Genomic DNA, 17,118 nt, shown 5'->3' with positions numbered 1-17,118 from the left:
CTACAGAACTGGAGCTGAAGTCTAGTGGAGGCACAACACAAGTTCTGCTGCTCAATTGCAGCCCTAACATGTGGCGCTCCTAGCCAAACAACGACTGTCATGGCCTGTTCTGCTCTCTGCTACGTCATGGCACAGAGCTCAGAGAGTAATGGGGAGTGAGCAGGTTGAGATGCTTGAGTTCGTGTTACTTTCAATTTACAATCCTGCTGCAGTCCTCGAGATGTGTGACTGTTACTATGGCACAATACTCTCAACATGCTAAGAGGCACTTGTGTTATTCTTTCGTATACTCTGGAGCAAAACTCTGACACTGCACATTAAGGATAATTTTTCTCCATACGTCTATAAATTCTTCTCTTCCTGTTACCCTCTCTTAACTTTTACATTACTTGTAACCTTATCATTGATAGCCACATCCCAAACTTCCCTGCACCAGTCATTTAACTGGAAATTATAAACTGTTTTCCAGTTCCTAGCAAGAATCACCCTTGGCACCATTAACAGATTAGAAATTGATTCTTTAGTTGTCCAGTTATTCAAATACCAATAAAAGCGCCATTTTAGGACATACAGCGAAGTTCGGCTTGCTTGCTGGATAGCTCAGTGGTGTTTAGGTATGTGGCTGCAGAACCAGGATTTGTGAGTTCAATTCTACACTGTGGCTCCTTGACAGGGGCTGTACTCAATGATCCACAGGGTCCTTTCCAGCTCTGTAGTTCTAAGATGACGGTGATAATGATGATTTTAATTATTTATTTCCTTAAAAACCAATTGTCAAACTTTCAATATATTCTCACTTCCCACCATTAATAAAAATAAGTACCTACTTTCTGGCAACCTGCCTAAGTGCATCTTGGAGTAATTAATTATCTATTTGATTTAATTTCACTGGAGCTAAGTACCATCTCTGAGCTAACATATTAAAATTGCTTTTTACTGACTTAGATTTTAAAATTCCATATTTTTTTCCAAGCTCTAGTACTTATTTCTACTCCCATATTGAATTTCCATAATGATTTGTATGAGTCCTCCTGATCTTCTGCTTCCAATAATATACAGTATTATAAAATTTTACTTACCATACTTTTCACTACATTGTTTTCATCTTTGGTTTCCTTTTGCAATATAATTTCTACATATTTCCTAAATTCCCTTTTTATCCAATTCTTTGTCCACAGCTCTAACTAGATAATATTATACCAAAACATTTTATCCACACCCATCACTTCTTTTATTTGTTCCTATTCACCTTTTCTAACCATTCATTTACTCTAATAACTTGTTTCTTTATTAATAAATTCTCATTCCATCCTTTTAGATTTCCTGGGAATTTCTCCAGCTCTGCCACTAGATGACATGGGGAGACTGGTGGGATAAATATTTTTCCATATCTATTCCAAATGAAGAACATATTTTTAAAGAAGGGATTTTCTGGGTTATAGTCTTGGTTTCCCTCTGAAAACAATATGCTGCAAGATTCATGACCCTCTTTGCGTACTAATTCTTAAGCTGAGCCATGTGTCCCATGAAGCCCCAAATGTGGCCGAAAGTTTCATCAGCAGTGAAATGAAAACGACCCCTCAAAACTTGATAAGAAATTAGCCAGGGGAACTGAAAGTTGCATCACGATGTCACAAACCTGGAAAAACAGCAGTGGTGGCAGAGAGCCAAGCTCGGCTTGATGAGACTCCTCCCTCCTGTTTACCACCAGCCCCTTCCCAGCATTTCCACTCCCAACCTTTGCCCATGGCAATGAACTATATGAGAGTCCCATCAGGACAAGTGACAGCTCAAGTCTCCAAACCAGAGCACTCCCTGCAAGAAAGAACCTGCTCCCATCTAGTTGAGTATCTGGAACCCATGGCCTCCTGGACCTTCCCCTTTGGGGGACAGTCACGAGGGAGAGGGTTCAGAAATATGGCAATAGCCTTTTTTCTCCATGCTTGTCTTTGGGGTGAGTGAACTTCTATTTATTTATTTATTTATTTATTTATTTATTTATTTATTTATTTATTTATTTATTTATTTATTTATTTATTTATTTATTTATTTATTTAAACTGCAAATTAAAAATGGAATTGGACTCATCCAGGTCGACCTCAAAATGTGGCTCACTAATGTTCCACTTACCTATGTTTAGCCCACACTTGTCCACTTTGATGCTTGGTGGTTGTTGCAGTTCTTGTAAAGGGGCTAAGGCTGGGTGTAGGCAATACAGAATACTGTATAGTATGTTGGTTCTTCAGTTTTTTAAATATCAAGACTTACGCAGGAACAATTAATGTAGACTAGATATGGTTGAATTGTTAAGTGTTTCCAAATAGGTGTCTCTATGGTATAGTTGGTGAATTATGGCTCACTTTCATCTAGCAATCGATGGTTGCAGGAGTTTTTATGAAAAATTCTTGATCATTTGGAGCTGGGTCTAGTACAGCAGACTTTTTTTAATGTTCTGAATTGGTTTGACTCTTGGGCAGAGTGAAGTGAACGCCCCAAGCAGCCGTTTCTGGGGACAGTGGCGACAATCTCCTAGCTGTTCCTCTTGAACTCCACAGCTGTTTCCTTTGCCACACAAAACTTGTCTTGCTCACTATAGAAGCCTGAAGACACTTTCCCATTGCTAGTGCTGAAATCTCATAATAGATTTCATAGATTTTTGGAGGTCACTCATTTAAGTTGAGGGGACTTGAGGACACATAACAGCAACAACAGTGTTGAAGTCAGATTGAATTGCTAATCTAGTTGGTTTCTGACCATGAAGTGGGTAGAGGGAGTTCAATATTTCAATTTTTTCTGTCACCTTGGGTATCAAAATACCAGCTAACTGGTGAGTGTATATTCAGGAGTACTAAAAACAGGTTAATTATGCCTTAAATGTAAAGAGATTTTGAGTATTAACAGCTATAACAATGAACACAGTAACCAATAAAAATATAAACACATAAGATTGAGTTGAACACAGCCCTGAATTAAATCAATGAGTCTCAATTTTGGACTAAATGAAGTTTTTAAATTTGAAGGATGTTTTCAAGTATGTACAAAATATTTTCAAAATTAACATTGTTTATAGTAATTGAGTGAAAACTTCACAGAGCAGTGTTATCAGAAACTGAGAAGTATAACATTTTTCCCTCATGTGAAAGCTTGTGGGTATGTGGGTGGATACAGTGAATCCATCTGAGCATGTAGAGAGAGAGAGAAAATCCAAATTTTCTTGGGAAAATGTGAGTCACAGGTCAAACAATCTGTCAGTACTCCTGGGTTCTGTTCTTTCAGGTTCAAGGTACATCAAATGCAAACTTCTGGAATAGCATGTTTTGCAGTATCAGTACTTTGGAAATGTGAGGAAATGGACCACCAGTGGTACCATTCAGCTTGGGCATAGTTCCAATTTGGGAATATGTTGGTCCTGTTGCTTCAAACTGGAACCATTCTGATACTTAGATGAGTTGTTTATTAGCATGGGGAACGTATTGGTTACTTCATAGGTTGCTAGTACGATGCCACGTGTGTTGAATTGGCAACCTTAATCGTGGCATTAAGGATTAAGTCTGGAAGAAAAGGGGGGAAATGACTCCACATGTGTGTTTTCACAGCTAGCTAGTATTTCAGACAGAAAATAATCTTGTGTCTTCTGACACAGGAAGACATTTTCCCCACCCTCGCTGAGACTGTTGAGAAATAGAGGTTATGCTGAGAGGATGTGTCCATAAACAATTTGGAAAACATTCAATACTACTGCTGCGGAAATTAAAGAGGACTGATGTAATCCACCTTTGACTGACCCAATGTACCCCATGAACTTCACCCACTTTTTCCTCAACAATTTATTCGACTTCTTTAAAAGGTTCATTGAAAGCATTTCCCCAAATTAGTGCTTAGGCCAATGGATGCTGAACGTGTCTCCCACTCAAACAATATCCAGCTTTCTTGTATGTATGTTTAATTCTAAAAGCTTATGTATTAGGTTTTCTTTGTACAATAGTCTGCCCTCATTCTCAGAATTTTAGTGCAGGGAGGTTGTTTGTAGACATTTTCGATGTCCATCTTTAATCCCCCTGTGTTTTTCTATTGCATCTTTAATATTTTTAAATTATTTAATTTGTATTCTTATTTTTATTTTCTACACTGAGAAATCTGTAAAGGTGAGAAAGACTGAGTTAACCACACCCTGTTTTTGGATTGGTAGTACTCAGGCCTTGAAATGTTAGCTTAAAAAAGAAGAAGAAGTAGTTAGGTAGAATTATAATCCGATGCCAACCAAAGCAGTTTGTTGTTGCAATAGTTGCGTTTATAAAAAGTAACTCCTGGTTTTTTCTTCAAAAGTTATTAAAGTTAATTAGTCTGACTTTAAATAAAAATCTGAATGTTGCAAATTCTGGCCCATGGGAGGAACTGCACTGTCCACTATGCTGATCCAAGCCATTTTGCTGTCTGAGGTAGAACAGCAGATCACTGCCTTTTCGGCAGGTCAGGGGTGCATAATTCCCAATGACATTTTGGCACCTGAAGCAAAATGTCTCACAGAGTCTTCCTTCCCTTCCTGGGAGGCAGTAGAGGACTCGTAATTTATTAAATAAATAGCTTTTTGCTGCTCTTCTATGACGTACATCATTTGCTTCCTGAAGCGGCTACATCACCCAGCCTGCTGTAAGATTGGTCTCAGTTATGACCTTTACACCCTCCAACATAGCGTGAGGTGGCAGCATGAGAAGCAACGTACTGTAAGTCAGCGCTTGAACCAAGTGATATTCTCCTAACCCATTCAATGAGGCCACACACCTGTAACCATTGAAAGAGGTGTACTACAAAAGAAAGTGAAGCAATTCTTTGTTAAGGAGGAGATTCATGGCAAAGTGGTTAAGCTGCAATACTGCAGTAAGGACTCTACTCATGACCCGAGTTCTATTCTAAGCTTAGGTTACTGGCTTCAGGTTAACTTCGCTTTCCATTTTTCTGAGGTTGGTGAATTGAGTATGCAGCTTGCTGGGACATGGGGGCAATGTGTCGCCTGTGTAATTAAACTGTAAACTGCCCAGAGAGTGCTTTAAGCACTATGGGGCAGTATATAAGCTGCACCCGTTGATTTTTGCTTTGCTTTAACCTGACTGTGTCTCAATTATTATAATATGTTATTAACTGTTATAAGTAATTAGTTCTTTGTAAATAACTACCGTACTTCCCAGCCCTAGTGATGCGAGGAGCAGTCCATCTAGAAAAACCCCAAAAGACTCGTGGTACCTAAAGACAAATATGTTGGCAATGGTTTCTAAGAGCTAGTTGGGTGTAGGCAGAATGGAAAGAACCATCTCTGGCAGAAGCAAAAGTTCAATACTTCACTGTGTTTCCTTGAAAGGGGCTGGGTTCAATTATCCATAGGGTCCCTTCCAGTTCTGCAGTTCAAAGTTGGTGGTGATGGTGGTTAACAGCTGATCGAACAATTTAGCTGCACAGATTATTAGGTGCCATGCTCTATGGACTGTCCTCCACTTTCTTCTGTCTTCCATTGTCTTCCACTTTCCAGATGTGTTGGATTGCAAATCCAAGGTATCAAACAGATTATAGAATTTGAACTCCATCTGGAAAACGTTAGTTTAGAAAAGGCAACATAACAACCCAAATGAACACTTTTCGCTATGTCAACAATAGAGATGGGCACGAACCAGTTCATCCCAGTTTGTTCCAGTTTGTAAAGGTGGCAGCACAGATGCTGCTGCTTCCCTCCCCCAACTCCTCAGCTGATTTAGCCACTTTCCAGCTTCCTTTCCCCCCCCCCCCCCACCTTGGCTAATCTCCCAGTCACAAACAAGTACATGGACTTCATTGCACCGCCCTTTTGTTTGAATGGGACATCAGCCAAGAGGACAGGTAGAGAAGCCTGAGCTGTTGTAGGGACTGGAAGATCAGTTGAGGAAGTGCAGGAAGCTAGCATGTGGGTCCTGGTGATTGCCTGACTGAGCCAGAGGAGGTGGGGAAGGGGAGGAGCAACACCTCTGCTGCCACCTTTATGAACTGGGATGAACCGGTTCATGCCCATCTCTAGTCAGTGGTGTTTACCAATTTATTATCTGCCATTTTCTGTCAGAAGTATGGTTTCTACATTAACACCAATGATTAATGTAATGACAAAATTGTGTTAAACATCTCCCATCCTCAACACCCACATCATCAGATTAGATTTTTCTTCTTCTTTTCAGTAACAGATAAGGAAAAGTGTTTTTCTAACATTCCAGACTCCTGTGCATTCCACCTTGGAAAATGGAGTGGCTATGATGGGTATGGATCTTGTGGTAGACCAGAAGCCATTACTGAAAGCATCTTTCCAAGTGGCCCAGATGGGAAGGAACATTTCCTGTCTATATCCATCTGGAAGGAAGCTGCTACTTCATGCAAAAAGCCACTTCCCTTTCTGAAACAATTAGCAGTTTCTGTCAGAACTAAACATCTGATTATCTTTAATTTGTTTACTTGTGGGATGGTCTGTAATCCAAATTGCCACTTGTTCTTTCCCTTCGGCTGCTAAAATAACAATAACCATGTGCCATTAAGTCAGTTCCAACTTATGATGACCCTTTTCAGGTTTTTCTCGGTAGAGAATATTCAGAAGTGGTTTACCATTCTCTTCTTCTGGGGACACCCTGGGACTGTGCAGTTTGCCCAGGACTACACAGGCTGGCTCTACTCCCAGGAGGCACAGCGGGGAATCAAACCCTATACCTAAACCGCTAAACTATCCGGCCAGCTCTGGCTGCTACATACAAATAAAGAAAAAACTCCCAGAATCAACCGACCTGTTCAGTGTGCCTTGTGTTTGAGCTCTGAGAAGGATTGCCTTAAGATTTTAGCTTAATCTGGCTAAATTCATAAGAAGGCTGTTTTTTTTTAAAGTTTTCATTTGGTTTTACAGTGAAAGAAGCAAAGTAATGCAGGGTAGCTGCACCTCTTAACGGTTGTTATTAGAGAAATTAGATTTAAAGCGTCATGTTGATTTTTTTTTTAAAAAGTGACAAGGTATTCTCTAGTATTAAACCTATAGAAGCTCTGCTTTGTTTTACATACAGTCATGCTAACCCAGCCTTCCCCAGAGCTATGCCCTCTAGGTGTTTTGGACTACACCTCCCACAGGCTCCTCTGGGGCTGATGGATGTGTAGTCCAGAACATTGGCATCTGGTGTCCTGAAGGTTGGAGGGGATCTCCTCTCTTTATTTGCCTTCAAGCACAAATAAGATTTAATTTTTTAAAAAAGAAAGAAAAAACTCAAATGGTGTGGAGGGAAGTGGCACAGCAGCAACAGAAAAGCAAAAATGGCCGTGGGGAGCTTCATCCAAAGGTTAAAATTTGCCCAGATAGTGGTCTTTTATAACAAAAGAGACCTCCGTCTCTTCCATGTACTACTTTTTAACAAGAGACACCAACGTTAGTGAACATTTACTGGATTTGTTGGTAGCCCATTGTTTGACCAAAGAGACATCTCATGTCTCCACTCGAGCAAGAGAGCCCTTGCCATGCTCAGACTGACCCTAATCCCGAAACAGTGTTGTTTCACCCTTTTTTGTGCCTCTGCCATTGGTGAACCTGTGCTTTTATTTGCTCTTCCACTGTTCAGTGCCATTGTTTACAATTGTCTACTGGCTTTGAAACACGTTGAGTAAAGAGAGACTGGACAGATGTGCATTAAAAACTATCCATTGTGAGGAGACAGTAGACGGGGCAAAGCTTTTCTGCCTCTTTCATAATACTTGAGCTGGAAGTCATTCACTGAAATGGAACAGTTAAAGATTCTGAGAAGATGAAGAAGTGCTCCATATAGCACCTAATTATACCACAGCATTTGTGAATGCAAGGTATAATGGTCACCATTCTGGATGGCTTTAAAAGAGGATTCGTGAAAGGTGGTGCTGTGAATGGCTATTGGCACAGGTGGATTTACTTTGAAATTAATGAAGCTAAAGCTTCAGGAACCCCCCAATCCCAGTGTGTGTGTGAATCGACTTCACTCCACACACAGATTTTAAAATTTTGTGGTGATCTGTCATGGAACAACTACATTGAAGTTGATAATAGTTGTTAACTAGATCTCATGCTGGTTGTGAAGAGGCCTCCATAACAGTTCAAGCTTCAGGCCCAAAAATGGAGGTTCGTCACTGGCTCCTAGTCAAGACTGATGAACATTCTGTATACCAGTTATTGAAGAATGCCTGCTGAAGACTTCTGTTGCACTCGTGTCCAATATGTGGGTTTGCCAATAACTGTCTGGTCAGCTACTGCGTTGTTCTTATGTTGTTATTAGACATTTCTGGGCAAAAGTTATGTGAGAAATCAAGGAAAGTGTTCCTCTGTCCACATGCTGGCAGAGCCAAATGGGTTGATGTACCTGGATATGAAGCCAGGGGTCAATGGTTCAAATCCCTCCTTTGCTTCCCTTTGAGAGAAGCTAACTGAGATCATTCTCCACATAGATAGCTGCTGGGGTTATAGGCCCTGCCACTTGTGTGACCCTCGGCAAGTTGTATGGTCCCAGAACATCATGAGAATGAGGAACCAGTAAACCATCTCAGCAAGTCATTCCTAGAAAATCATCAGAAATTGACTTGATGATACATAATTATTATTATTTATATTGTTCATAACATGGGTTAATTGTATAGATCCCATCATGCAATTGATTGTATCAGTCCTGAATCTCTCATACTTTCTGTGTATTATTTCTACAAAATTAATGTGTAACAGGTATATAAGTAACAATAAAGGCAATTCCGAGTAGAATCTTTAGGAATCTCTCTTACAGGGAGTGTAGTTAACAAGTACGTTTGATTTCTGCAAGTGTGCTGTGCTGTGACTCCAAATCATTTATATTTTCAAATAAAATGGCACACCCCATCCATTTTGTATGCACAATCAGAAAGTTCACTTACATTGGGATGGGATTTTTATCTTAATTGCATGTATTTATTCATTGCACAAGAAGGGGAACATGTGAACCCCACTCCCTCTTTTACAATTTCTCATCTCCTGGTACATGCAAAGGGCAACCATTTGAACCCAAGAACGTCCACTGTCAGTGGAGACTGTTCATATAATTTGGTATCCAGTGTTCCACAAAACTACGCCCAGCCCTTGCCTTAGGGGTGCAGCTCCAGAGGAAGCAGTCAACAAGGGGTATATCAGAAATGATGAGCTGGAAATAATACAGTGGGTCTGACTTACAACCTTAATAAACTTGCTTTAAAAAAAGTAGCCAGAGCACCGGAGGACAGAATTGGTGAAGAAAGTTTGCCTTACTTTGAGGGGTGTGTGTGTGTGCATGCACACAAACACACACATGCATGTGCACACACTCAATTTTGCATTGGAGTTTTCTGTAGCTACCATTATCAACAGATTTGAGAGCATTTCCCATTTGGGCTCCTCCAATTGCAGGTTGTTTTCCACCATTTGTTTTGGTTTCTAAACTGATCTTTCCGGACATTTCTCTACTATCCAGATGGCTGTGCTCTTATCTTGCTTTTTACCAGCACCCCCATTTTTTGTTTGTTTGTTTTTTTGCTGAGTTCCTAGAGCTTTTTCTCCATCCCCAAATCTTGGTTTATCTTTTGTATTGCTTTGTGCCGGCAGAGTTTAGCATCATAGGACTTCTCAGATAACAGGCAAGTTTCAGACTGAACCACCGAAATTTTGGCAGGCATTCTGTGAGAAGGAGAAGGAAATATCCCTTGGTTTGGACAAACATTCTCCACAATCTCTTAAACTTTAGATTAAATACAGTGGTGCCTCGCTAGACAGTTACCCCGCATGACAGTTTTTTCGCTAGACATTGACTTTTTGCAATCACTACAGCGATACGGACGTGGTGGCACTGTGGGCTAAACTGCAGAAGCCTGTGCTGCAGAGTCAGAAGACCAAGCAGTTGTAAGATCGAATCCACGCGACGGAGTGAGCGCCCGTTGCTTGTCCCAGCTCCCGCCAACCTAGCGGTTCGAAAGCATGCAAATGCGAGTAGATAAATAGGTACCATCTCGGTGGGAAGGTAACAGTGTTCCGTGTCTAAGTCACACTGGCCATGTGACCACGGAAAGATTGTCTTCGGACAAATGCTGGCTCTATGGCTTGAAGAGCAGGATGAGCGCCGCCTGTTGTGTTTTGGATGTAAGGGTTATGCCTTTTCAGCAAAGGTTCCAGCAGAAAGAAGCACAACAAGCAAAGCAAGTCTTCTTCAGAGGCACTTTACTTTAGACAAAATATAGAAAATAGCAGCAGACGTGCACTCCTACACACCCATTCTAACCCACACCAACTGTGCTGGCGTTTTTCCTTATATACAGGACCGAGACGCCTATTTACATAATTTCTGATGAGCTGCAGCTGTAGTGAGCTACAGCTGCCTTCCAAGAATGGCTTCCAGAAGCTCAGAGAACAAATGCAGATTTGACCAGACCACAACACCGCCCCCTAGAGTCGGACACGACTGGACAAAAATTGTCAAGGGGAACCTTTACCTTTTACTTTTTTACAGCGATTCGCAAAACAGTGATTCCTATGGGGGAATTTTGCTGGACAATGTTTGGTCCCTGCTTCGCAAACCGATTTTCGCTAGACAATGATTTTGACAGCTCCCTCCGTGCTCACAAAACAGGTGTTTTTGGGACCTAGGCTTCACAAGACAGTGATTTAAACAGCTGATTGGCGGTTCGCAAAGCGGCTTTCCTATGGCCGATCTTCGCTAGACAATGACGATTCTTCCCCATTGGAACACATTAAACAGGTTTCAATGCATTCCAATGGGGAAATGCTTTTCGCTAGACAATGATTTCGCTAAACAGCGATTTCAGTGGAACGGTTTATCATCGTCTAGCGAGGCACCACTGTATTACATAAAATGCACACACATATACAAGCATATATCCTTCTCACAGCTGTTTCCTCACTGGCACTGACTAGCAGCTTCACAGGTCCTTGCTCACACCTTTCTCCCTCACCACTAGTGCCCCAGTAAAACAAACTCTTGTTTATTATGGCTTGTGGTTTAGGTCACTGGTTCTTAATCTTTGTTACTCAGATGTTTTTGGACTGCAACTCCCAGAAGCCTTCACCATCAGCTCTGCTGGCTGCGGTTTCTGGGAGTTGCAGTTCAAAAACACCTGAGTAACAAAGGTTAAGAACCACTGGTTTAGGTCTCTGGCTGTGGAGCCAGAGATTGAGAGTTCGATTCCCCACTGTGGCTCCTTCACAGGGGCTGGACTCAATAATCCATAGGATCCTTTCCAGCTCTGCAGTTCTATGATGATGATGAATGCAGAGCCTTTTAAAGTTACCTAACCCAATGCTAGTCAGAGAGAATAACAGAGTATTATAAGCATATAGGAGAATATAGGAAAGGGATGAAGAGTTGATGAAGGGTTGACATGTGCTAAAAACCTCACTGTTAACAGTTAGGATGCCAGTCCTATCACCAAGCGACAGAAAAGGAAGCAAAACCAAGTCAGAACAAGCATTGCATTCTGAAGAATTCTAAGAAATCAAATCTGCTCATGATTTTGAGCTGTTTTCATGATTTTCTGATTTTTGCGGCTAGATTGCCTAAGCCATTGTCCCATGTGACGAATGTTTCGGAAAGTTATGAAATTTGCGGCTTGCTGAATCTTGCCTTTGCAGCTGAACAATGCTGAAAGGGCAAAAATACAAAATGGATCGTTTATGAAAAGAGAACTAACCCCTGTGATTGCATTCTTAAAGTCCAGCTAGATGTGGGGTTTGGAAAACAGTTCGTGATCCTCCCTTTGCACGGAAAAGGTCTGAATCCTTGGCACCAGCTCCAAGCAGGCAGGTGACAGAGGCCAGCACTTTGTACACAGCCCAAGCAACCACAAAACACACAAAGCAGCTCAGATCCCCCCTCCCCGACCTCTTTTCTCTCCTCCTGCACTTCTAAGAAGCCATTAAAGAAATAAATGGGATAGAAAAGGTGGCAGCTTTAGCTGTAGTGAGCTCTAGGTTTTTGGTGAGGCACCCCATTCCTTCTGAGACTCTTGAGATTAACTGATTAAGAGTGACTGGAAGAACTAATCGCATCCTATTCTGCTGAAAATAGCATCGCTCCTTCCTTTGTCCAGGTAAGAGGGACAAGAGAGCACCGAGTAAAGCATTGTAATGAGAGTTGCCGTTTGAAGGAAAGGGAAATTTTTTTGGTGGGGGAGGGGTTGTTTTGCGTTTTATTACAACACCAATAGCCAGCATGGCATTCTTTATTTGATTACGGGTTGCAACATCTCTAACATCAGCAAGATTCTTACTGTTTGGCTGGCATTGGCAATGTTTCCTCTAAAGCTTAAATTTCATTACTTATGTTATTGGCTGGTGGAAAGCAATCCCCACTTTAGTTTCCTGTGTACAGTGGTGCCTCGCTAGACAGTTACCCCGCATGACAGTTTTTTCGCTAGACATTGACTTTTTGCGATCGCTATAGCGATTCGCAAAACAGTGATTCCTATGGGGGAATTTCGCTGGACAATGTTTGGTCCCTGCTTCACAAACTGATTTTCGCTAGACGAGGATTTTGACAGCTTCCTCTGCTTGCAAAACAGGTGTTTTCAGGGAACTGAGCTTCGCAAGACAGTGATTTAAACAGCTGATCGGCGGTCCGCAAAGCGACTTTCCTATGGCTGATCTTCACTAGACAACGACAATTCTTCCCCACTAGAACACATTAAACAGGTTTCAATGCATTCCAATGGGGAAATGCTTTTCGCTAGACAATGATTTCGCTAAACAGCCATTTCATTGGAACGGATTATCATCGTTTAGCGAGGCACCACTGTATCAGCAGCCCTAGTCAGGTGGAATGTGGCTGAAAGTAAGCAGATGAGGAGAAGCACACAGTAGTCTTGTTTCCTTGCCAGGCTCCTTTCTTTGAATGCTGGCTTTCAAGTATTCCCAGCACCTAAGATTGTTCTATCTATCTCCAACTCTAGCTACAAAGACGTAGAGATGTACAACTAGAGATAGGTAAGAACAGGGAAAGGACCTTCTTAGTTTTGATCCCCCACTGGTGGAATACTGTCATCCAAGAGATCTGTTTGGCATCCTCATTACACCCAGTATCCTGTTGGTAGCCCCACCTGGACTACTCTTTTTAAATCAATGAGATATGCATTTGTCTTAACTCACCATTCTGCTATTGATTCAAAACGTTTACTGTAACTGAGACTAGCAATATGATTTCTGCCTGCACATTTTGAGATCCTTCTCTTACAGTCTTCGGCGTTCAGTTGTTCATTTAATTGCAAAGTTCTTTTGTTTTGTTCTTTTAATGGTGGCCAAACAGGATTTTAATTTCTTACTGTTTCACAGTGTTAACATTCTGTTTCTGTTTAGCTGTTTTGGCTCGTCCCCAACATCTGAGATCTTGTGTTTGGTGATTATATTTTTCAGTGTAAAAGTGATAAAATCCCAAAACATAAAAATATCAACCAATCCAAAGACTTTGCTGGCTGGTCCTACTGAAAATAAAATAACCTCTCTTCCTTTTAAATTGTCAGATAGAGTGGGCCATTTTAATTAGGAAATGGTTAGGTTAGTAGGAACAGGGCTGCTCATTTAAACAGATAGTTCAAAAAGGGAATGAGTTAGTATTTTCTGAGAAAATCCGTATGTCCTAAGGTCATTGTTGCACAAAATGTGTTTGCACAACCAAGAGCCAATGCATGCTGTTTGTCAGCTTGATCCCTCCGGCACCCAGAGATGAAAAGCTAGCTTTATTTATATATGCTAAAATTAGAGGAGATTAGATTTGTAGTCTGATATATCGATCTGTAGGACATCTGGTTGGAGAAGGCTACCTTCCAATGTCATCTTTTTGCTTTCTAAGTTTAGATAGCGCAGGTTGCATATTATGAACAATGGGGTAGCTTTCTTTGCATAATGTGCAAATGTTTGTGGTTGCACTGCTTTTCTGACCATATATTTCTCCTTGCATTGTTTTTGAAACAATACATTTAAGGCTTGGCATAACTGACATTCTAGTTTCCTTGTCACTAAAGAAACGTCTTCCAGATATTCAAAAGCCACCGTAACCATATGCTGAAAGCTTTGTATCACCACTACTATTAGGAATAATGAGAAGACTACATAACTCTTGTGTCTTTTCCAACACAACAGTTCTATGAAGTCTGAAGCCCATTACAGAGGGAAGGAGACAAGCTTCACTGGAAAGTTTCAGAGACACCACAGAATAACTGAAAATTCTTCCTCTTTCTATCTGGCCCTCCTCCCATATTTCTAGGCATACTAGGGCACACAGAAGAGTTATAATGGAAGATTGCATTGAAGAGGCATCTCTGTATGACAAAACAGATTCTTTAAAGTTCAGCTTTTGAAGCTGGGCCAGAAACAAATTGGAAGACAATGTTGCTTTTCTGTAAAGGAGTCACTTGTTCTCTTTGTGCAGTCCCTGTTGGCAGGCTGACTACCCTATTCTAGACCAGTGGTCCCCAACCTTGGGCCTCCAGATGTTCTTGGACTTCAACTCCCAGAAATCCTGGTCAGCAGAGGTGGTGGTGAAGGCTTCTGGGAGTTGTAGTCCAAGAACATCTGGAGGCCCAAGGTTGGGGACCACTGTTCTAGACCAACTGTAGCTCCTAAGCACTTTCCAAAGACAGCTGTACATACGGAACCATGCAGTAGAGCTTAGAGGTAGCTAATCATGGATAACAAGTTAATTTTTGCAATAATTAGGTAAAAGGTAAGGTAATAACTAAAGTATGTTGGTTGGTGTGTGCCATCAAGTCAGAACCGATATAGTAACCCTAATAGGGGTTTCAAGGTACATGGGATATTTAAGGAGTGGTTTTATAAAGTTCCACTCCCCCAGTGAGTTACCATGGCGGAGCAGAAATTTGAACCCTAATCTCCAGAGTCCTAGTCCATCACTTTATCCACTATACCACACTAGGAATCCCAGTATGGAAGTTTCTCACTGGGAAGCTAAGGTATAGACCAGTACAATACGATTGCAACTTAAATGATAATTTTAATGCTTTTTCCATTATGGTTATAAAATAATTGCTTCTGGAAGTGTTCTCTTCCAAAACAGTGGAGGAGTGACACCTGATTCAGGTTCTGCCTGTTGATTGGTTTGATAACACATACAGTATTTTGTAGTGGAAGTTTATTCAACAAGGTGAACAAGAAGAGTGGTCAAAAATTGTTGTCTGGTAAATTGCACTACAGCAGGCGTATTGAATCAGTGGGGATTTACAAATTCCACTCCTCCACAAGTTCTATTGATTTAAATGGGCTTATTCTAACTGCAACTTATCATGCTAAAGTTGCACTTAGAGTGGACCCATTTGAATCAATGGAACTTGTGGAGGAGTTGACTCACCAAGTCCTCATTGCCTCAGTAAGCCTACTTGAGTGTGATTTACTTTGTTAAGCCACAGGATTTTGACTGCTCTCTTGCTGTTCGCCTCGTTGAATCAACATCCACTACAAAACATGAGCCACCAAAACTCAGATGTTTACGTAGCTAAAGGTAAAGCACAGCATGCAGCTTATATACCACCACATAGCTGTAAAAGCACTCTCTGGATGGTTTACAAATTACCGCATTTTCCTGTGTATAAGATGCCCTCCCACTTTTCTAACCCAAAATTAAGAAATCTAAGTGGGACTTAGCAAATGTAGGGTAAAAAGTATCAAAGTGCTGCAGGATGGCTTTGATCCCTGCTTTCTCCCTTTGTTCTAAGCCCCGTGTGACTTAGCAAAAGGAGGGGGAAAGGGATCAAACCAATTCCATGACTGCACAATCATTTTGATCCCTTTCCCCCTTATACAGCCACATGATTGCTTTGATCCTTCCCCCCTCCTTTTGCTAATCCCCATGGGACTTATCAAGCAGATTGCTTTGATCCCTGCTTTCCTTTTGCTAAGGCTTAGCAAGTGGAGAGGAAAGCACTGCAGGATCACTTTGATCCCTGCTTCCCCCTCCACTTGTTTTTTTTCTCCTCATCTTACTTCCGTGTATAAGACAACCCTCGATTTTTAGTCTAAAGATTTTAGACCAAAGTATAATACATGGAAAACTACGGTAATTATGCAGGATACACCCCCCCCCCAGTAAGCTGGGTACTCATTTTACCAACCTCAGAAGGATAGAAGGCTGAGTCAACCTTGAGCTGGCTACTTGGGACTGATCCCTGGGTCATGAGCACAGTTTTGGCTGCAGTACAGCAGTTTACACACTCCTACAAAAGAGCCTGTCAGTGAGGGAAAAGTCTGTGTGAGCTAGTGTCTTATAAGCAGTGATTGACTAATTAATTTAATACCTGTGATTTACCCTTTAAATTTTGTACAGATCAATAAACACTTTATTTGTTTTGAAAGAAACATTTGTCCTTTTGATTTTAAAGGATAGGTTGGTGGCAGCAGTTTTGATGAGAGGTAGTGAGCACTCTAAGAGGCCTGTATTGGTAGAGGCTTGAGAGTGGCCTGCTACAATGTGTGTTCCCATGCGATTTGTCAGTAGATTGCTTTAATGCTAAATTACAGGAAGTGCTATGGGACTGAACTCCTCCCTGGGTATGAAACAGTACTAAAGAGGGGAGGCTTTGGAAAGCATAAAAAGGTGTGCCAACTCATTGAAAGAAAAACAATAGAGAGCAAAACAGCAGCAACAACAGGAGCCCTATGGAAATAATAAGACACAAATAAGCAGTAAACTCAAAGCATTAAAATGCATCAAATAAAACATCTGAAAACATTCAAAGCATTAAAACATTTAACAAACAAAACATGCAGTTACAGCAACCAGGTTTGTTCAGGTTGATTAAGAGTCGTGGGGTTGTGTCACGATTTCTAATTATTTGTCGGTTTGATTTAGTTTTATTTGGTTTGCTTTTCTGATAGTTAAATGCCTTATTGACATTGGTAAATAGGCAATCATCAATTTCTATAAATCTCTAGAACAGTGGTTCCCAACTTTGGGTAGCAGGTGTTCTTGGACTGTAATTCCCAGAAACCCCAGCCAGCATAGATTGTGGTGAAGGCTTCTGGGAAGTAAAGTCCAAGAATATATGGGTTACCCAACAGTTGGGAACTGTTGCTCTAGGGCCAGGAACCAA

General features: G+C 41.1%; 1 protein-coding gene across 1 annotated transcript in view; it reads left to right on the top strand.

Annotated features, from left to right (window-relative positions):
- Window positions 1-1,362: 1,362 nt before the first annotated feature.
- Window positions 1,363-17,118, top strand: part of LOC110086457 (scavenger receptor cysteine-rich domain-containing protein DMBT1) — a 38,008-nt gene continuing 22,252 nt past the window's right edge. Inside the window, exon 1 of the mRNA XM_020807384.3 lies at window positions 1,363-1,954. Coding sequence (XP_020663043.3) covers window positions 1,747-1,954 — 208 coding nt within the window. The 5' untranslated portion in view covers window positions 1,363-1,746. The remainder of the gene's footprint in view (window positions 1,955-17,118) is intronic.

Source organism: Pogona vitticeps, chromosome 6, assembly GCF_051106095.1.
Source record: "Pogona vitticeps strain Pit_001003342236 chromosome 6, PviZW2.1, whole genome shotgun sequence".
NCBI classification, from domain to species: domain Eukaryota; kingdom Metazoa; phylum Chordata; class Lepidosauria; order Squamata; family Agamidae; genus Pogona; species Pogona vitticeps.
The sequence above is the reverse complement of the archived record's forward strand: the minus strand, read 5'-3'. Positions and strand labels throughout refer to the sequence as shown.